The sequence below is a fragment of the Aspergillus alliaceus genome (assembly GCF_009176365.1).
Source record: "Aspergillus alliaceus strain CBS 536.65 unplaced genomic scaffold BDW43scaffold_25, whole genome shotgun sequence".
In the NCBI taxonomy this organism is placed as follows: Eukaryota; Fungi; Ascomycota; class Eurotiomycetes; order Eurotiales; family Aspergillaceae; genus Aspergillus; species Aspergillus alliaceus.
Window position 1 is genome coordinate 206,082 of NW_022474708.1, and position 19,044 is coordinate 225,125.

The 19,044-nt window shown below is 46.8% G+C and overlaps 8 protein-coding genes across 8 annotated transcripts; 3 read left to right on the top strand and 5 right to left on the bottom strand.

Annotated features, from left to right (window-relative positions):
• Positions 1–831: 831 nt before the first annotated feature.
• BDW43DRAFT_300670 (uncharacterized protein) lies at positions 832–1,645 on the bottom strand (the record flags this gene model as incomplete). The annotated part of the gene is made up of 4 exons (XM_032044938.1): positions 832–918; positions 953–1,267; positions 1,309–1,344; positions 1,376–1,645. The coding sequence occupies 4 exons, from the start codon at positions 1,643–1,645 to the stop codon at positions 832–834; spliced, it is 708 nt and encodes a 235-aa protein (XP_031899746.1).
• A 1,423-nt stretch (positions 1,646–3,068) lies between these two features.
• Positions 3,069–4,663, top strand: BDW43DRAFT_277885 (Qc-SNARE protein). The gene is made up of 2 exons (XM_032042111.1): positions 3,069–4,380; positions 4,450–4,663. The coding sequence occupies exons 1-2, from the start codon at positions 3,284–3,286 to the stop codon at positions 4,499–4,501; spliced, it is 1,149 nt and encodes a 382-aa protein (XP_031899747.1). The 5' UTR covers positions 3,069–3,283; the 3' UTR covers positions 4,502–4,663.
• Positions 4,664–7,455, bottom strand: BDW43DRAFT_277889 (ATP-dependent DNA helicase 2 subunit KU80). The gene is made up of 11 exons (XM_032042112.1): positions 7,248–7,455; positions 7,131–7,185; positions 7,011–7,077; positions 6,884–6,951; positions 6,654–6,822; positions 6,541–6,601; positions 5,955–6,491; positions 5,516–5,901; positions 5,254–5,465; positions 4,738–5,204; positions 4,664–4,686 (listed from the first exon to the last, which is right to left on the bottom strand). The coding sequence occupies exons 1-11, from the start codon at positions 7,374–7,376 to the stop codon at positions 4,669–4,671; spliced, it is 2,169 nt and encodes a 722-aa protein (XP_031899748.1). The 5' UTR covers positions 7,377–7,455; the 3' UTR covers positions 4,664–4,668.
• Positions 7,456–7,654: 199 nt separating this feature from the next.
• Positions 7,655–10,002, bottom strand: BDW43DRAFT_277892 (putative CTP synthase). Its single transcript, XM_032042113.1, has 9 exons — positions 9,918–10,002; positions 9,736–9,863; positions 9,665–9,672; positions 9,406–9,613; positions 9,284–9,347; positions 9,227–9,231; positions 8,627–9,172; positions 8,444–8,572; positions 7,655–8,391 (listed from the first exon to the last, which is right to left on the bottom strand). Exons 1-9 carry the CDS (start codon positions 9,940–9,942, stop codon positions 7,768–7,770), a joined length of 1,737 nt encoding a protein of 578 aa, XP_031899749.1. The 5' UTR covers positions 9,943–10,002; the 3' UTR covers positions 7,655–7,767.
• Positions 10,003–10,147: 145 nt separating this feature from the next.
• BDW43DRAFT_277897 (DUF4149 domain-containing protein) lies at positions 10,148–11,101 on the top strand. The gene is made up of 4 exons (XM_032042114.1): positions 10,148–10,229; positions 10,290–10,323; positions 10,381–10,660; positions 10,715–11,101. Exons 1-4 carry the CDS (start codon positions 10,198–10,200, stop codon positions 10,879–10,881), a joined length of 513 nt encoding a protein of 170 aa, XP_031899750.1. The 5' UTR covers positions 10,148–10,197; the 3' UTR covers positions 10,882–11,101.
• Positions 11,102–11,839: 738 nt separating this feature from the next.
• BDW43DRAFT_277902 (uncharacterized protein) lies at positions 11,840–12,710 on the top strand. Its single transcript, XM_032042115.1, has 2 exons — positions 11,840–12,027; positions 12,092–12,710. Exon 2 carries the CDS (start codon positions 12,099–12,101, stop codon positions 12,384–12,386), a length of 288 nt encoding a protein of 95 aa, XP_031899751.1. The 5' UTR covers positions 11,840–12,027; positions 12,092–12,098; the 3' UTR covers positions 12,387–12,710.
• BDW43DRAFT_277903 (Zn(II)2Cys6 transcription factor domain-containing protein) lies at positions 12,688–15,218 on the bottom strand (the record flags this gene model as incomplete). The annotated part of the gene is made up of 2 exons (XM_032042116.1): positions 14,963–15,218; positions 12,688–14,911 (listed from the first exon to the last, which is right to left on the bottom strand). Coding segments are annotated over exons 1-2 (1,832 nt in total), but the record flags the coding sequence as incomplete, so codon positions are not given.
• A 1,277-nt stretch (positions 15,219–16,495) lies between these two features.
• Positions 16,496–18,985, bottom strand: BDW43DRAFT_319931 (DNA topoisomerase 3; the record flags this gene model as incomplete). The annotated part of the gene is made up of 7 exons (XM_032048993.1): positions 16,496–17,547; positions 17,598–17,734; positions 17,790–18,112; positions 18,164–18,333; positions 18,390–18,568; positions 18,634–18,834; positions 18,896–18,985. The coding sequence occupies 7 exons, from the start codon at positions 18,983–18,985 to the stop codon at positions 16,758–16,760; spliced, it is 1,890 nt and encodes a 629-aa protein (XP_031899753.1). The 3' UTR covers positions 16,496–16,757.
• Positions 18,986–19,044: the final 59 nt, after the last annotated feature.

The window sequence follows — 19,044 nt, forward strand, 5'->3', positions numbered from 1 at the left end:
AACCTCAGCTCTTAAAGTTATCAGTGTCCAGCACCCATTGTCATTTACATCCTTATTCACAAGCAAGAACCTTTTTTCTGCACCCATTTAATCATTTGATAGACTCCGAGGTAGTAGCCAGGAGTGAGTACAGAAGTGAACTGTTTTCCCGCCGTTTTTATGATGGCTGTACATGAGCACTCCAAGCCACTCACCGATTGCTCACTGAGCACGCACCAGCACAGCACGAACCAGCTGCTCCGAGATACCTCTGGCAGACTTAGAAGTTACTCCTGATGTGGCATTAATACCCCCTATAGCCGTTATTGCCACATGGTCCCAAAAGACCTATCATCACTGCTTTCTAGCTGCCATGACCTATAGGGGCTTGTATAACCACATCTAAAAGTGTATACAACTAAAGCTTCCAAATCTACATGACTAAATCCATCGATATTCCCGAGTACAAGGGCTTAGTATCTTGATCTGGTCACTGCGTATAATGGCTATCAAAGAATGCTTTCCGGTTGGTCTAGAATCAACTCTTACCTATCGGGGGGCGGGGCCGGGGCCTTTAAGTGGCAGGCGAAGGAGTTGCGTTGGAGACATTTTTGCTATGGAGAGGAAATTTTAATGAGGTCTTTGAGTATATTTAAGTATATATTAAATTGTCAGATGTCAGATCTTGAATCCGAGTGGGGTTTGGTTTACTTTAATCTTCTGCACCTTGCCTCAGACCCTAAGTGTGCATATAGATCCTCTAGTGTCCCAATCTCTATCCTTAAACGTCGTGCACCCTGCACCATAGGAACCCTTTGAACGAATAGGTATCTGTATCATATGCTCCACACCCTATCCCACCTCCGCATATACCTCCAACGCATCATGCAAACGCCCAAAGAGACCCCCATGCCAACTCCTTACCTCCTCCCATTCACTCTCCGGTAGAGTCACGCACATCATCCGCAGCCACCCTACCGACAATAAAGTCCGCATAGCTAGCCCTTGTCCCGAGTGTAAAGGGCCCGCTAGTATCCCTTAAGAAAAGCTTACCCAGGCCATCTAGCATATCCCGGAGCGAATCCTTCATCTTCTCTCGCGCCTCACCAGCCAACGCAAGGTCCTCCCAGCAGGTAACACCCGCGCGCCGGCAGAATTCCGCCTTACTGATCTCAGCCGTAGCAGGGTCGAATGGAAACCCCTGAACCGTAAACTGTACATGAGCGCTAAAGGCCGCGTCGACGTTCACATTGAACTTGGCGTATTCCGGGAATTCACTGTCGGGACACTCCGACAGTGAACAAGGATCGCATTATCGGGCGTGAAGACGTAGTCGATCGTCTGAGCCGGGAAGAGGGCCGGTGCCTGAGTTCGGATACGTTCTCTGGAGGTAGACGGCGTTATCAAAGGAGTCGCCGACTAACGAGCCAGTGGCGGGATCCTGGATGATAGGTAGGGTGAAAAAGTCGGTGCCATCGGCGAATTTGCGGCAGGCGGGTACTTTGAGGCTGCTGCGGACTTTGGCAATGTCGGGTAAACCAACCCATGAGGTCGAGTAGGGGAGAGATTTGAAGTTGAGTGCCAATCGGGTCTTCCAAGAGTTGGGTGACACGGGGGGGCATGTGGCGATGTCATAGAAGATGATAGGGCTGGAGGTCGTCAGCATGGCGAATGATGGCAATTGTTCGATGGGAAGACTTTTTTTTCTCCTACGGGCTGGATATTGTGTCTTTGGAGAGGAAATTGGCTTATTTATAATTTATTGAATCCTTTACAGCAGACTTCGTAAACGTGGGGCAAATCCAATAATAGGAAAACAAAAACCTCTCTTCCAAAGTTCGAGACAGATATTAAGATGGGTGTTCGCTACCAAGCAAATTCCGAGAGTCTACTCTTCATACAGGGCTACGTCAGTTGTCTTGTTTAATCCTCTTGTTGCGCCTGCTGTAATGCCAGTTTTAGCGTGATTGAATATGCTAACCAAACGCTTGCTGTGCACTGAGACTACTACTGCTGCTACTGGACTGGGCTCTTGACTCTAATCAGGTGCTGGCACTGGTGCCACGCGTCTCAGGAAGATACTAATATGGTGCTCTAGTGAAATCAGGAAAAAAAAAAAAGGAATTGGCATCTTTCCTGTTCCTTTGGAGGCCGTACCTCCGGAGTCGAGTAATGTGTTCATGGCACGTTTGTATACATCATTATAAGTTAGATAGACACTTAGTCAGGGTTTTCGAATGGTTTGACCAAATCCACATTGGCTACTTCTTTTTATTCAGCTTCTATGAAAGTAGTTCAACAAATTGAGAAATCATTCATTTCAGAATGTCTTGTATGACTGGTTTGTATAGCATGCTAAGCCATGCCATCAACGTGTTTTCACAACAGGAGATCACAGCAATTAATGAATTTGTGGCCACAGGCAACTACGTCAGTCGTATCAGTCAAAGATTTATGTGGCAAGGATATGCGTCACTCTATGCTCGCAAAATAGACCTCAAATTTAAATTCAGAAGCGTTGTATAAGTTTTATAGATAACCTGCCGTTTCGAAGTGTAGTCAGCTTGGCGTGTAGCTTAACTGATGGATTTAAGATGAACCGATCCCTGTGTAGGGATCAGTTCTATCATTGCTCCGGAACAGCTAACGGAGCGCTCAGCACACGCACTTTCGCCTTTCTCCACGCTTCCGGATCAATGAGCAAAAGCGGCTCGGGCTAGTCCCTTTCCCGCAGAAAAACAATACCATGTCCCTGTGGCTCATATATATCCGTGTAGGTTTGGAAGCAACTAAGCATAGTTAGTCTTTCGAGCCATGTAGTAAAAGCACACCTTACTGACTTATACAGTAATATAAGTTGAACATAAGCCAGCTAGTAATGTTTCCTAGTGAACAATCAATCAGTAAAGGCGCAACTAAACTTACAAGATGCCCCAACGAATGATCATTTACTCTTGAATAATGGTGATAATAAACACAATATAAAACTATTCTACATTAGTAATAATAAGCGAAAAGATATATATATATAAATAACTTATAATTATAAGAAAATTGCGTCATGTACCGTACTCCCCAACTAACTAAATCGATTTATCGCAAAGTCCGGTGACTGAAGCTTATCAGTGATTTCTCCGATAATCTAGTCTTCGTCATCCTCTCCCTTGACCACATCATCAACCACTTCCCCATCTATGGATGGCTTCCCCAAACCAACAGCTCCCTGACAAATCGACACTTCTCCCTCTCCACCAAACATATGGCCCCCTAAAACCAACTACACCAACAGGGAAATAAAACCATCATGGCCCCAAACCTCGAAATCACCATCCCAACAACCAGCCTCTCCCCAACCTCACCCCCCTACACAGTCTACAACCTTACCCTCCGCCTCCCCCTCCGCTCCTTCACAATCGCAAAACGCTACTCCGACTTCGCAACCTTCCACAAAACCCTCCTGTCCCAAACAAACGCCAACCCCCCAGCTCCCCTCCCCTCCAAAACCTGGTTCTCAAACACTGTCTCCAACGCAACCCTCCGCGAAAACCGTCGCCAAGCCCTCGAGTCCTACCTGCAGGCCATAAACGACGCAGACGATCCCCGATGGCGTAACTCGCCCGCCTGGCGCGCGTTCCTGAATTTACCTAGCGCTGCGAATTCGTCACATACTTCTACCAGATTGCACGCGGCTATCACGGACCCTGGGAGCGCCGGGTCGAGTAATCCCATCGCGGATCCGACGCTGTGGCTCGATGTGTACCGGGATATGAAGTCACATTTGCATGATGCGCGGTTGCATTTGACGCGACGGGATCAGGAGACCACGCCGCAGAGGCAGCATGAGAGCTCGGCGCGCGCAAAGAGTAGTCTGGTTCGGGCTGGGGGTCTGATTGTGGCATTGGAGGAGGGGTTGAAGGTTCTCGGGGAGGAGAGGAATCGGGCACAGAGTCCTGCGGATGGGTCTGGGTCTGGATCTGCGCGGAGGTGGACGGCTGGTGGGAGTGGTTCGTTGGGGGATGGAGAGGTGCGGCGGAGGAAGGATCTACTGATTAATGCGAGGAAGGAGAAGGATGGGTTGGAGGATTTGTTGAATGCCCTGGCGGCAAAGAGTCGGGTGGATAACACGGTGGCGTCGGTGCAGGATAAGGAGGCGCTTGTTGGGAGCACGAGTAGGAAGCCGGCCAGGTCTGGGAGGGTTTTGGGGAAGGAGACGGAGCGGACGCGGGAACTGGACAATCAAGGTGTGTTGCAGTTGCAGAGGCAGACTATGGATGATCAGGATCAGAGTGTGGAGGAGTTGTTGAAGATTATTCGGCGGCAGAAGGAATTGGGTATTGCTATTAATGAGGAGGTGGAAATTCAGAATGCCCTGCTGTCGATGGCAAATGAGGATGCAGAGAGGTATGTGGTGATGGCTTTTGGTTTCTTTTTGTCTTTTGGTTGGTTTCCTTGGGCTAATTTTACTCGCAGGGTTCATCGCAAGATCGAGATTGGGAAGAAGAGAATAGGAAAGATATCCTGATTTGGGGTTTATAGCTGTATATCATTTTGTATCATTTGGAGCGTGCTACGGGTCTCCTACGCTTTCGCTGGGTTGGGCTATTCTATCGAGCATGGGATTTGAAAGAGGAGTTCTGGCATTATAATATTATTATCGTTCAGCCCAATCTGACTCTACATACTTTGCTTTCACTTTGCGGACATGAACTACAACTCACAGTTAGCCTGACTCATTCGATCAAGCTCAGGGGACTTTACCTCTTTGGCTTCCGCTTCTGTAACTTTAGATTGATCCGACTCACGCTGGACAACGAGACCAAGCTTGTTCCGTCGAATAAGCCACCACAGTTCTCGTCGGTCTCCGCCAAGTTTCTCCTGCAACAGCTTATCCTTGAGCTGTCCCAGGAAATCATTGTACGAGGTTGGCTCTTCATAAGATATCAGCTCATCACGCATCGTTCCCATCTCCTCAATGACCCGGTCGTAATTAGCATCGCCGAGGCTGTGTCTGATTTGGTCTTCAATGATGACCATCATCTGCTTTGTAGCGTCTTTGATGGCCTCAATATTCTCAGCTTGTGCGATGGTCTGCTTAAACTCGGGGATAGCATTGTTCGCAGAGATCTTGGAGCGCTTCTCCTGATGAAGCAGGGAGTCGACATCGAGGCCAGAGAGCGGCTTCTCCGTTTCGCGAGTCCGCTTGCGACCCTTTGCTTTAGGAGGAACTAGTAAGGTCAGCTGCCTGACAGATACCATCGTAGGAAGACGTCCAACCTTTCTTGACATCGGCTATTTCGATTAGCTTCTCTAAGTATTTATTTGATTGCTTTACGACATCCTCTGGTGGATGCGAAAATTTTGTCAATATCTCCGATGGAGGAGGTATGGGTTGGTTGGGATTGATAGCTCGAGCACGGACGGCGGAGTCAATCCGGTGCAAAACAGGTGAATATGAGTCCTCGATAGGAAATATCTCCACAGGATCTCTGCTTTCATTAACACATGGATATTCTGAATGCTTGGTGTATAGCCTTACCCATTCTCATCCGTATCGACAAGCTCCATGCTGTTCACGTATTTGCTCATCACATCGAGTAAGTCATCACTGGGAAGATTCCGATGCTGCGTGACAACCTTTCCAGAAACTGTGATGACCTTATCCAAAGGGGGAAAACGATACGTTCGAACATCTTCGGCAAATGGTAGCTGAACTTCGAGAAGACATTCATAGTCGGGCTCGATTGAGGGCGCGAGCAAGACGACAACCGGAGGCTTGTTCTCTTTCATGACTAGACGAGCAACAGCGTAGCATTCTAGCTCGAACAGTGCATGTATAAACGATGAAAGAGCGAGGGTGGCTTTGTCATTGGCACGCTGTCCAACTATGATATTTGTATTCGACATATGCATGTAACGTTGATACTATTCTGGTGCTTTAGCGCTGCATATAGATGTCTTGAATAACATAGACTTACCTGGTCACTCTGTATGAAGCCTATCAGCTCTAATCCCGCGTACGTTTCAAGAATTGTAACATTCTCATCCGTCTCGCTAATGTGAACTGCTGTTCGTCCATACTCGTACCCTTTGGCGAGGTCATCGCGTTCCACATCGATTTTCCCACCCGGTGCGCTTTCGTCCTCAACATAATATGTTCGCATGCTCCTCACGGTTGTGAGCGCATTGGTATCTCCTGATTGGCTCTCGCTTTTCGCAGCAGCGGCTTCAGACGACTCTGCCTCCTCTTTTCCTGCTGCAGGATCTGAGCGCAGAACAAAAGAACTCGCAGTCGGAGGTTTGGCCACGTAAGTCCGGTAGTATCTCTCAACGGGAATGCGGATAGCTGAGTCATAGTCCTCCGGGTTACCTAGTTGAAGATACCCTTTGAAGCTTGCCATGGACTTGACAGCTTTGACGCGGGGGACGTCTAATTCGGCCACAGCTTGCTCGAAAGTCCCGTAGACTCCATCACAATCTTCCACAAGGGTACGCAAGAGGGTTTCATTTTCAGCCTGTTCCAATTGTTCAGCCAATATCAAGTCGCAGGGGAAAAGCTATTACCTTCTGTGGGTCCTTGTCTTCTTCTTTGTAACCATACTCAGCGTCATCGAAATCAGTTCCCCTTCTTGATGTTAGCTTTAGCTTGAATGCTAGCTTGGTACCGAATCACTGACATGACAACAAGCTCAATGTTATCCTCTTTGATTCTTTTGACTATCTCGTCCAGGTTCTCATCGCTCATACGCCCCTGTCCGTTAGTGACCAAGACAATCTTGCGCCTGTACTTTAACTTCTTGCAGTGCGTGATTATCATCTGGATGGCCAAAATGATAGCGGAGATAGCTAGGGGGAAAAGTCAGCAACCTAGGGAATAGATATACCCCTGAGAAATGGAAGTTATTACCGTCACCCTTGTCAGTTTGGCTAGGTTTCAACTCATCCTCCAATTTCCGAATGTCCGGCATAAGAAACCTTGACGTCTTCATCAGCTTGGTAGATAAACCAAACCCATTGTTGAATCAAAATCATACTGTTTGATGTTTGATAAAACTGAGATATGAGAGAAATGCAAGTCATCTTCAAGCTCATTGGAGGTTCCTGTTCTCTGGGTTAGATGTGGGATGTATGTAATCTCCAGTTTGTATACACACCATCTGTTCTGAGTCCTATCACTCCCATCATAGCCGTTTTGCGCCCTGTAGCCACCTAGTTGGAATGTGAGCAATCGATATAACAGGTAAGTTCATGCTTCTTCGAAAGCCACTCACTGTTTCTGTGATGCGGTCCCAGACATATTGCATCGCCCATTCAAGATCAGTCACCGATCGGCCATGGCGGCGTTTTCCCATAGACTTTCCAACGTCTACAATATACACAGTTGCTTCTTTGTCTGCCATAGTTAGCAATATTATGGCATCTGAATTAAGAAGATGCTCAAGAGGATTTGATATTTAAAACCAATGCATGGGGGACAAGGCTCCAATGGCTAGGCCACACACGATGTCCAGGCAGACGCGTGATATTTCCTGTTTAGGACAAGGCGGGACGCGAAGGCACATGACATCATGTATGTATAGGTGCGTCGAGGTTACAGGAAAGTTCATTTGGAAGAACAGCTTCAGCACACATCTGGCTTTAATGGAGAATATCGTATTTCAACCCGAAAGAGTATTACAATGAACAGAAGCTTCATTTAATAAATTTTATTTCGCTGTACTATGTCTATAAATGGTATGATATTTCCTTTTTTCTGTAACCTCAATCCCTAAAAAGAACAAAACACCGATCCTAAACCAGAGGGATTTTGTGACTGAGATCGTGACGATCCTTGTAGGCCTCAGTGATCTCTTCGAGGCATCCGGCGGCAGCCGCAAAGAAGCCCAAGAAGGTCTTGCTAGGTGCCAGGACACGGCTCAGGTACTCAGGATGGAACTGAACCCCGACGTACCACTTATGGTCCTTCAACTCAATGACTTCCATACGCTCGCCGGTCTCATCCTTTCCAATGAAGGATAACCCACCCTTCTCTAGCTGATCGATAAGCCCAGGGTTCACCTCATACCGATGACGGTGTCTCTCCCAGATTTCCTTCTTCTCCCCGTACAGCTTTCGCAGACGAGACCATTCGGTGCCAGATTGGAACACAGTCGCGCGCTTTCCAAGTCGCATCGTACCACCCATCTTGGTCTTATCGATCTCGGGCATATAGATGATGACGGGCTGCTCACATGTCTCATCGAACTCGGCACTGCTTGCCTTATCCATGCCACACACATGGCGGGCATATTCGACAACAGCCAATTGCATACCAAGGCAAATGCCCAGGTAAGGGACGTTATTTTCACGGGCCCATTGAGCACTCAGAACCATACCGGTCGTACCTCTTTCACCAAATCCACCGGGGACAAGAACCTAAGAATGTTAGTTTGATGAGTTGACTTAGCCATAAGGGATGATGACTTACTCCGCTGGCAGTGGTCAGGTTATGCCATGCGGAGTAGTATTCCGCAGGATTGTTCGTCTTGTGCTCTTCTTCGAGATGAGTTGATTCAATCCAGATCAGATTCAACTTCTTACGGCAATGCATAGACGCCTTCATGGGTGATTAGTAAGGTTTCACAACGCCTACATGATGTGCCAAACTCACATGTTCCAGCGCCTTGCTCACACTCATATAAGAATCATGCAAGCTTGTGTACTTGCCCACTAAGGCAATCGTTACAGTCTCAAGGGAATGCACCTGGTTCATAGCCAGGCCCTGCCATTCCTGCCAGATTAGCTTCCCATCGTCAACAAGCTTGGGATCCTTCTGGATAACATCAGTCTTAAGGAGATCGCTGAGAGTAGCGAGGAAGCCCTGTTGTGCGAGAAGGATGGGAACCTGATATGTAGTTGAGACGTTGTGTACTCCAACAACCTGGTTCCGTTCCACTTGGCAAGAATTGGCAATCTTTTGAATGGTTGCCTCCTCAAGAGGTGTCTCACAACGGCATGCAATGATATCCGGTCTGAGGCCAGCACTACGGACATCACTGATGGCCCTCTGAGTAGGCTTGGTCTTCTGCTCTGACCCAATCAGAGGAACATAGCTGACCTGAATCTGAAGGAAGTTGTCCTTCCCAACCCGTCTCTGGAGCTGGGCCATGGCCTCAATGAATGGTGCGCTCTCGATGTCTCCAACGGTACCGCCCAACTAGGTTGTTGAGTTAGCTTATAGTGCAACCGGTCAGTGTATTCGTGTACTCACTTCGACTAGTCTATGTGTTAGCGAGCACGGTCGGGATATTTGACTTGGTGTACTTACTGATACAGACGTCAGGCTCCCTTCCAGATTCATCAACAGAAACCTTGGCGACCCTCTCAACCCACTATGTAATTTGTTAATGTACTTTCGAGATCCAGCCCGAGCAGGACTTTAGAACGTACATTTTGGATTTCATTTGTCAGGTGGGGAACGATCTGTACAGTCTTTCCAAGGTAATCTCCACGACGTTCCTTGGTGATAACATGGTGGTAGATCTTGCCGGTAGTGATATTGTTGTCACCACCAAGGGTAACGCCAAGATAGCGCTCGTAGTTGCCGAGATCGAGATCTGTTTCCGCACCGTCGTCGCAGACGAACACTTCACCGTGTCTTTTATTGTGTCAACTAACGCAGGAATATGGGGAATCATGTTAGACCAACTCAAGAGGCTAAATCGAGATCAGTTAGCCTACCAAGCCATTCCGGTTCGAATATTGCCCTTAGCTACTTACGTTCATAAGACCAGCATCAATATTTAAGTAGGGATCAATCTTGATGGAGGAGACAGTCAAACCCGCCGTCTTGAAGAGCAACCCACAGCTGGAGGCAATAATGCCCTTGCCAACACCGGAGATGACACCTGTAGAAGGCTGTTAAAAGAGTGACAAAAAAGCATGGGTAGGACAGCAATTACCTCCTGAAACCAGAACGTACTTCATTTTTGTAGAATCTGAAAGTTAGCCCCCCTAGTAGAATACCAGGGAGGGGGGAAGAGCAAAAAAAAAGTGGGCGCGCATATCCGCTTTTGGTGACTCTATAGAAAAAAATTCTCGAGTTACATAAGCAATCATGTGGGCGGTGAGAGGGTTCAGAATGTACTGCGGGTCCAGTCCAGTTATAGTAATACTGTACACAACTTGCCTCGGATCATCCATTGTTAGTCTCTATCAACTTTCACAGCTCCATTGTTCAACATGATTGACCCTCGGCCTTACCACATTCTGAGGTTAGCATTTTCACCAGCATATGATTTGTAAGTAAGAGTATCGCTTATAGGTCCTTCCAGTTATGGCACTCTCCTCGGTGTCCAGGTCTACCAGGTAACATCATGCAACATCAAGTACATCCCATTGCCCGTCTAATTCTCGACCGAATAGACTTTCGTCTCCGGAATTGTAGCTTTTAGGGCCCTTCCACGACCTCAGTTTGCTTCATTACAGACTGCTACATTCCCCATCTATTTCTCTCTTCAAACCGCCCTTCCAGTGCTAGTTGCATTGACAGCCAGCAACAATGGACAGCCGCTCGGCATCTCCGGACTTCTGGAAAGCCCCAAGACCTTGATTCCCATGGCCACGGCCGCCGTGACTGGCCTGGTTAATATGGTCGTGCTCCGCCCTCTTACTGTCAATACCATGCGTGAGAGAAAGCACCAGGGTAAGATCATCCCTCACATTCCCCATAAGAAAGTGCGCTAATCTAGTTGCTCAGAAGCTCGTGACGGCAAGAAGAGTTATGATGCCCCTCCTCACTCCAAGGAGATGGTGGCACTTAATAAGAAATTTGGCCGCCTTCACGGTATCTCCAGCTTAATCAACATGATCTGTCTTGGTGTTACCATCTACTATGGTGCCGTGCTCGGCAAGCGACTGTCGTAATGGACTGATCCTTGCTCAGATTGTAATGAGCCGGCAACGCACATTTCAGAAACTACCATGGGTTGTTCTGGTGCCTTATTGTAAATAAAGTTACTTGGTCTCCTTGGTCTCGTAAGTGTCGGTGCTATTATCTCAAGTTGACAGCTCGTGCACAGAGAACGCCTAGCCTCAGTCTTTTATTAGCACTTAACTCATATGGACCTTCTTTGCTCTCGCGGAACTTTGTTTAGAACTCATCATATCCAACTAGTATATTTCATACGTGCGACAGCAAGAAAGTTTGTAGACCGGTATGCAACCTCAGCATATTTAGGATAAGCCTTGAGATCAAGCCCTAATCACCCCGAGGGTTAGTAAAGTACGACTTAAAATAACCTTGCTAAATCTGAGGCTATTCAAAGTAGAGTAAGTCCACCTATCACCAAGATGGCCAATTCATATCTATAATAACGAACATAAAAAATCTCGTATCCCACATTTGTGATGAGCGAGCCAAGCCGTAAGTCGGTACCTCACCTAAGGACAGTTATGTCGGCTTTTGGCCCCCAATGCTACTGTTTAGGTAGATGATAGGACCAAATTCCCAATTCTGGATCTCGACTTCCCCCAGTACCTGCATGATTCATTTCATATTAATGTAAAGGATAGGTCCCATATTTCTTTCTGCTGATGGGAGATAACCTCAGTATGTAAAGGAGCCCCTGTTGCTCAGTCATCTGTCAGTCACCTTGCTCTTGCGTATACTAACCTGGGTTGTGATTGGCCGGTTCGCTAATGACATCATACAAGGTGACTAGGCTATTTGGGGACTAGACTTCTGTAATAAGCCGTCCAATGAGCGTCGATATCAAGATTTGGCGCTGTAGATAGCAGATGAACCAAAATATCCCCGATCTTTAGTGAGAACGGGAGGCTATGAATAGATTTTTCTTTTTTGCTTCTGTAGGATGGGAGAACGGGGGAGGGGTAATATATAAAAGGGTATCGAATGAAAGATATAATGGCGTCCCAGCGGATTCTTTCATTCATTCGTTCTTGTCACTCATTGCATCTCGTTCAATCTACTTAAGTCCTTCGTTTTATATACTGCGTGAAGACATCTACACTTTTCTTAACTTTTCTTGACTTGATAACCTCTTTATAATCGTAAGTTATTCCTTCCCTCTATTCCCTTGTACAGGGGTCCACGCTAATAAGATATGGATCATAGAATATGAATGCCCCTTCGAAAGAAGCAACCGTTTTCCTCGTCCTTCTCGGCTGTATCGTTGTTGTCCTCATCGGTTATGCAATACATTCTCTCGCAACGAATGGGTTCCAAGACGAAGAAAAGGAAGACGAGATATCATATGAGCAAAGGAAATATATGCGCGAGGTTCGACTACGAAACATACACTGGCTCGCTCTTGCAGCCCGGGGTAGCCGGGGTGTCCGAGACATTGAAGTGGCCATTCCGATCAACCAGGAACGTGAGAAACATCAGGAATGAGTTACACGAGGCATAAGAAATGGGTTATCTCTCTATCGGAGATAGTTACATTATACAGGTCCTAGGGGTACGCATCACTACTTCCGCACCGTGGTGGATGCCTTGGCTTGATTAACCTAGCACAATTGGACTCGGGCTGCTCCGGAAATCATGAGCTTACGACGTTAAAGTCCGCACCGAGTATGTTATAGAATCATGATCTCGCTAGGTCCGTGGTTGTTTGGCAGACACGTTAACAGTCTAGACATCATGTGAATGACTAGATGCCAAAAAAAGCGCTTGAACAATACCAAATATATGTCTTATTTTTACATCAAATTCAATAACAGCGTGTTAGTCCTGCTCCAGTGTATCACAAATTCCCAGATTTATGTAACGATTGCAAGTAGCGTAGCTTGTTCGTATGTCCTGGTCAACAATGGCTGTTCATGCAAACAGACCAAGGTTGACCCACCATTGATGACCGGAGTTGGCCTGGCTGATCACTGATTGGTCTTGCAGAGGTGTAAATACTATACGCAAGTCGCGCGGTGTACTGGACTGAGTGTAACAATAGATGCAGTATCATGCAAACACTGCGCACATGGTAACTCCCCTTTCTCCGACGACTTATATGATTGAGGATCTGCGTCCACGAGTATAGGACAGATTATACCTTCAAGAGATATCGATAGTCTCCGCGTTCACGTTGTTGACCTCTTTCTGAAGGACTCGCTTCCTTTGTCAAATTGAATCCAGCTCGCTGTAGGGATGATCAACTGAAGGGAGTAGCTCCATCAGCTATCAATCGGCATAAATTCTTCAATCAGTCTCCATATATCATTGGTATGGTCACGCTGGTGCCGCCTATATACAAAGAAAGTTTGATCTTTGCCCCGTTTCCATTGGGCAACATCATGTTCGCTCACTGTTGGCGGAAGACCGTTTTCCGGTCGAAAAATGCCAACAAATTCTATGCGGGCCTTTTCGGGGATTAGATCTGGTATTTGGTTAGTATCCTCATGCGTGTAACATTCACGGAGAAGCTCTGCACGACGGTTGTGCTTAGAGGCTGGCAATTCTGTAGCACTACCGTGGACTTGAGTGTTGTCCGAACTGTCGCTAAAATCTTGAGTAGTAACAATTTCCGTATTTGTAGTACCTGTTGAACCAGTATTCAGACAGTAGGCATTGTATTCAATATCTTTCTTTAAAAGAAGACTAAAATCTTCTTCAAGCTGCAGGGCCTTTCTTGCTATCATTACACCTGGAGCGCATTTGTACAGCCCTTGCACAGGAGGTGCTTTTTGTAGTAGGTTCAATGCCTTGTGTCTCAATTGCCTGTCGCGACATTTCAGGGCTGTTAGAAAAAGGGGGAGGCCAACACCCATTTCAAACGTAAAGGGTGGCTGCATGCCGTCTGGTCCCGTTGAGGCATCCAGAATGAGAGCGGAATTATTGACAATGGTCTCGAAGCTTGATAAGTGAGCATCAAAGATACACTCGCCCTGCGTCAAGCACGTAGACACAATGATAGATATAGCTGCGTGATAGACGAGGAGCGTGGCGGTAGTGCTTGTGTCGGACCGAGGAAAGCTAAGGTTTTTCCGGCGAAAGTCCTGTATGAAGGTATCATATGCATGCCGCCAGTGTGCTAGTTGGATTTGAAGCATCCTCTGTTTTCCAGCTAACGACGGGCCTACGCGAGAGCCATCGCCAACAGTTAAGAAATGTTGCTGGGCTGCACGTTGAAAGAGCATGCCCTCTGCGGCGAGCGCGGCCATGGCAGCCCGGGCAGAGTGAAGAGAAGTAAACTTATACTCTTGGCTACCTTCTATAGGATCGTAAAGGACGTTCGCAGGGACTCCGGAAATGGAGAGAGCGACAGTTCCCAGGCGGACGAAGAAGGGAATGATGGTGTTCTCCAGGAGGGCAACTTTGCTGGCAGGAACCAAGGTGCAGCTAATTTGAGAGCGTAGACTATTAATTAGGTTCACACCCTGTCCATAGAGTTGCAATGCCTCCTCCACACGTCCTTGAAGGGTTTCTATACACATATAGAGCACACAGGTGATCAGTGCGACATAGGGGTCTGCGCTGCCACGATCAATCTGCAAACGAATGTTGGATAGCGAACGCGAGTACCAGGTTAAAGCGTCCTTCTGATTCTGACTAGGTGCATGAAAGGATTCATTCTGCCGTCTCAGAAATACTGGATCTGAGCATTGTTCCGGGCTTTCAAACAAAATGCTGATAGCGTTGATGGCATCCCACACTGCAGGTTCAGTGCGACAAACCTGTGGAATTAGATCGGCCCAGAATTCAACATCAAATCCACCGGCAAGGTATCGCGCGGCGTGCTGAAAGTAATATGCAAAAGCGCGACGTTCCCGCCACACTGTGTTTGGTAATGACGATATAGCTTGCTTCAAGATGGAGATAGTAGGAGGTGCCGAGGCAAAAGTACCAATAGCGAAGCTGCTATCATATTCGCATTTACGTCCTGTGCTGGTACATCTCTGGCAATTTGGCCTTTCCTCCCCACATTTGACTCTTCGGATTCTGTAGAAGAGTTAATAGAATATAGAAATTAGGGGAGAAAAAGATCCTCACTTGCAGGTTTTGCATCCGCGTCGAGACTTAAGGGGCCTTATAACCTCATTCCTAGTTGAGTAAACCACCATGCTGATAAAATTCGATTCAAGAGCCTTGAGCACCACTTGAGGTACAACAATGCCAAGACGGAGTGGTGTGAGATTGGGAAACGTGAGTAAAAGAGTAGGGGGGGAGTTGTAATAAGGAGAGGTCTAGATTTCTTGCAACCACAACCTCGTTTTCATGTTAATGGAGAAGCTGTGGTGGTAACGCTCTAGATAATTGATCTGATAGAAATTTATAGTAAAATGTCCAAAGACCAGTAAGCGCCTAAGTTCTATTGATTCATCTATTTATACAGCGGCCCCACTCCCTTGGTCTCCCCAAGACTAGATCCCACCGGAGAAAATTATTAAGGAAGTCGAAAGTATATTTTGGCTGCTAGCTAACAGTGAGTAACATGAACACTTTGGTTGAGTGGCAAGCTATAGATATGAGATTGCTCTAAATAAGCCCCATTTGGTAATTGGGGTATATCATATATATATATATATAGAAGAGAGATTTTTGCTGGTCCACTCCGTATAGAGCTTTAGTATTTGGGTCTATATCGGAACTTGGCATGCAAGATGAGACGATTCGTCTATATTTATTGCTACCTGGGAATATTTTGATTGCTTATTTCTGCACTACTATGCAGACCTGGAATACGTGCTCCCTTCTTCTCAGTTCATAGTATAGGTGGCTGTAACCCTATGCCTTGAATTAGAAGTCCCCTTGCAATGCACAAGAGAAACACATTAACATATATGCAAAATAATTGAATATATGGATTGAAACTTAGTGGGTAATCCTTATAACTTATGAGATCAAGAGACATAGAACGAAGACCTCCAGCACTGTTAGAAGTGAAAATAATCACACATCACTGGTAACATCAAGGTTACTCCAGCTGTTGCCCAATATTCCTCAAAAAGATAGTCATGCCGAGCCAAGGGAACACATTCATATACTAATGAAGCCCGCTAGCCTTATAAATAGATCTGCCCTCACTCGTAGTCCGCATTCCTTTTCGAATGGCCTCCTTGATTCACATATTCTCCATCGAGCTGAACACATATTAATCATTCTCACGAGCCTCGTCTCACTACATACAGTCATAATGAAGTTTCTTGTCTTTCCTCTCATTTTTTTTGCCGGCCTTGTTGTCTCATTTGCGGTTCCTGTTGAATTTCAGGACAAAAATGCACTGTCTGGCCCCGGTCAGCGTAGGCCGCATACTACACTCCTAGAGACATATCCAAAATATACTAATCCCCTCCACACCAAAGACTCTCCTCAGATCTCCTCTCGCAAGCTCATAGAAGTTAGCCAAGACCCTAGATGTCGCAAAGATGCAGACTGCTATCCGGGCAAATGCTGGAACGGCATCTGTGTCGCTGGTTAACTTGCCCTGAAAGATACCTATTGCTCGGGCCGTGCGATATTCTTCTGGTAGGCATTTTTCCCTGTCAACAGCGCTTTCGAGTTCCTCACAGATGACATAGACGTGGAGTCAGCACGTCAAGCCGGTTTTTGATCAGTGCTAGCGCTATGATTGTCATCTGACCTGGTACAAGCCCTTGGGGGTATGACAAGGCAGATAGACAAATACCCAATTGATAAGGGATGCTTTCGATTAGTTCTTCTATCACTAGATATCGTACGATGCTAAAGAATGCAAGCTCAAGCCTCGGGTATAGGGTATAATATATACAATTCACAAGTCCAAAAACAAACCTCAACTCCACACTAGAGGGAAATCGGATATCGATCAGGACGTTGCTTCCTCAACGAGGTATTTCCGAACCGCATCTTTCAGCATATTGATTCGCCTCTGGGTTTGTATGAAGACCTCCCGGTACATATCTAGACTCTCCTGCACAACCTGTGTTCGCGTTTTGGATCCCGCACATATCTCCCGCATTCTAAGTTCCATCTCTTTCCGAAGGAAGGGCTTACTAAGAGAGGGGCTATCTGGTAAGCCAGAGACGACATTGTCGTAACCTTCTACCAGGGCGATGCCCAAACGAGTGGGAATGAGCTCCTTAACTGCGTTGCGTCCACTTCCACGCGAATGGACAGCAATGTATTCTCGTTCCTTGATCTTGGCAATGTGTTCTGCCATAGTGGCATCAGTACCGATTCCGTTGGCGTCCATGAGTCCGATAAGTTCAGGTTCGGTCAGGTAATTCGGGGGTGTCGTCTTTCCGTCGAAGATGCTGGCTTCGGTAGGCTCAAACATCTCTCCCATCTGGAAGTTGGGCAACTGTTGACTGCTTTCCCATTTGTCATATACATACACGTCCAGATAATTCCTTTCTAGGACAATCAGCCCTTTGGCGTGGAACATCTCATCACCATACTGGATTTCGACTTCTGATGTTTGACCCTTTGCATCCTCGGAGCAACACGCCAAGAATCGTCGGACAACAAATTCATAGACTTTCTTCTCGTCAGCGCTTAGTGCGGTTGGTGAAACCCAACAGACAGGGTGAATGGGCGGATGCGCGCGGTCATTATGACGGCCCGCTCTAGGTGTTCTGTATCCTCCATCGAGAAGACTTGGTAATTGAGTCAGTCAAAGTAGTGAGGGCAAGAGAATGGAGCATACCCGCGAGCGTATTGACCCCAGTTTCCGTCCGGTAATTGTTTCTCAATTAGCTTTTTTAGGTCGATCCCTTTATCGAACTGATCTGTTTCTGTACGAGGGTAACTTATGAAACCCTTTGTGTAGAGAGCCTCTGCGACCTGAACCGGTGAGTAACTGAATAGCTGTAGCACCGGTAACGGCGAAAGGATTTACCTTCATGACCTTCTGACTGTCTAGGCGAAGATATCTGCTGCCCATCATTTGCAGGTCCACGGTTGTCAGCGGCAAGGGCCTCCACTTGCTGGTAGGCTTCTGAGTGACTTTCGTGACCTTGGCCTTCTTTGCCATGAGACAACGCTCGAGCATCACCGTCACTGCAGCTCTATCGAATAGGTGGACCCTTTTCCAAATGAAGTTCACTTTGATCCTATCTCGTACATGCATCACCTTGATGCCCCAGAAATTTTCGGGTTTGAAGTTCTTGACTCGCAGGTAGCGATCAACGACGAATCCTAGAGTAGGAAACTGACAAGATCCTGCTGGACGTCAGAGCTGAACAAATGAAGACCTTGGTTGACACAGCATACCATAACTGATGATCTTTACGGTCAGAGCTTCTGACAGGTGTTTCAGTTGGAGAGTTTGTAAGCGAGTAAACGCGGCACCAATTCGAAGATCCAGCTCTATTCTAGCAGCCACTGCATTTGCTTGGAGATCATCCAGGTCAATTAGTGCTCGAGCTGCATTGAGTACGTGACTGTAAGCATAAGATTAGAAAATCTATAAAGAGCCACAGTAGCCAGTTTTCCTCACGCTCTCTCGGTATTGCTGAACCTGGCCCGTTTAACAAGAATTCGGGAATTTCCTTCCTTTGCTTGCTTACGGACTTCTGTCCCGATATGTTCCCCTTCTCGGTCACAATCGGTCCAAATAAACAAAGCTTTGCAATACTTAGCTTGCTCCTGAATGTTATCCGCAATGGCTTGTTTTTCCTGTCTCTGAACTTAGCGTGCGTTACTCATGAGAGTTGCCATGCTAAACAAAAACGGCTACATACTACGTCCACAGATTCATACACAGGAGCCTCAAAGAGTTCCCCAGGCGGGCATGATAGCCAGCCCTTATACTGCCGTCCGAACTCTAGACTTGTCAAATGCCCAATAACGCTAGTCATCGTGACCGCGCAGGTTCCCCAAGGGTTGCCGAAATTAAACTCGAAGACATAATTTTTCACATATTGATTCCCACGTATGGATATCTATACTTACCTCAGTACACATTCCCCAAGTCTAAGCAGATGCTCATTCAAGACAACTTACGGTTTGAAAGGAACCTCCGGACAGATGTTGGCTTACAGCCTTAGCAATGGCAGGCTTCTCGGCCACACACAAGATTCTGGGAACAGTCATAGCCACGGGCTCGGGTCAAAGACAGTATTGAATAATTTCCATTATCTCAACGGGTCCTG

Bases quoted from the DNA above. Each gene is read 5' to 3' on its own strand.
- BDW43DRAFT_277885 (XM_032042111.1), top strand. From the start codon at position 3,284: ATGGCCCCAAACCTCGAAATCACCATCCCAACAACCAGCCTCTCCCCA. The intron at 4,381-4,449 runs GTATGTGGTGAT...TTTTACTCGCAG, and splicing joins GCAAATGAGGATGCAGAGAG to GGTTCATCGCAAGATCGAGA.
- BDW43DRAFT_277889 (XM_032042112.1), bottom strand. From the start codon at position 7,376: ATGGCAGACAAAGAAGCAACTGTGTATATTGTAGACGTTGGAAAGTCT. The intron at 7,186-7,247 runs GTGAGTGGCTTT...CATTCCAACTAG, and splicing joins GGGACCGCATCACAGAAACA to GTGGCTACAGGGCGCAAAAC. The intron at 5,466-5,515 runs GTAAGGCTATAC...TAATGAAAGCAG, and splicing joins GTCGATACGGATGAGAATGG to AGATCCTGTGGAGATATTTC.
- BDW43DRAFT_277892 (XM_032042113.1), bottom strand. From the start codon at position 9,942: ATGAAGTACGTTCTGGTTTCAGGAG. The intron at 9,864-9,917 runs GTAATTGCTGTC...AGCCTTCTACAG, and splicing joins GTACGTTCTGGTTTCAGGAG to GTGTCATCTCCGGTGTTGGC. The intron at 8,392-8,443 runs GTAAGTCATCAT...TAACATTCTTAG, and splicing joins ACCTGACCACTGCCAGCGGA to GTTCTTGTCCCCGGTGGATT.
- BDW43DRAFT_277897 (XM_032042114.1), top strand. From the start codon at position 10,198: ATGATTGACCCTCGGCCTTACCACATTCTGAG. The intron at 10,230-10,289 runs GTTAGCATTTTC...AGGTCCTTCCAG, and splicing joins CGGCCTTACCACATTCTGAG to TTATGGCACTCTCCTCGGTG. The intron at 10,661-10,714 runs GTAAGATCATCC...CTAGTTGCTCAG, and splicing joins GCGTGAGAGAAAGCACCAGG to AAGCTCGTGACGGCAAGAAG.
- BDW43DRAFT_277902 (XM_032042115.1), top strand. From the start codon at position 12,099: ATGCCCCTTCGAAAGAAGCAACCGTTTTCCTCGTCCTTCTCGGCTGTA.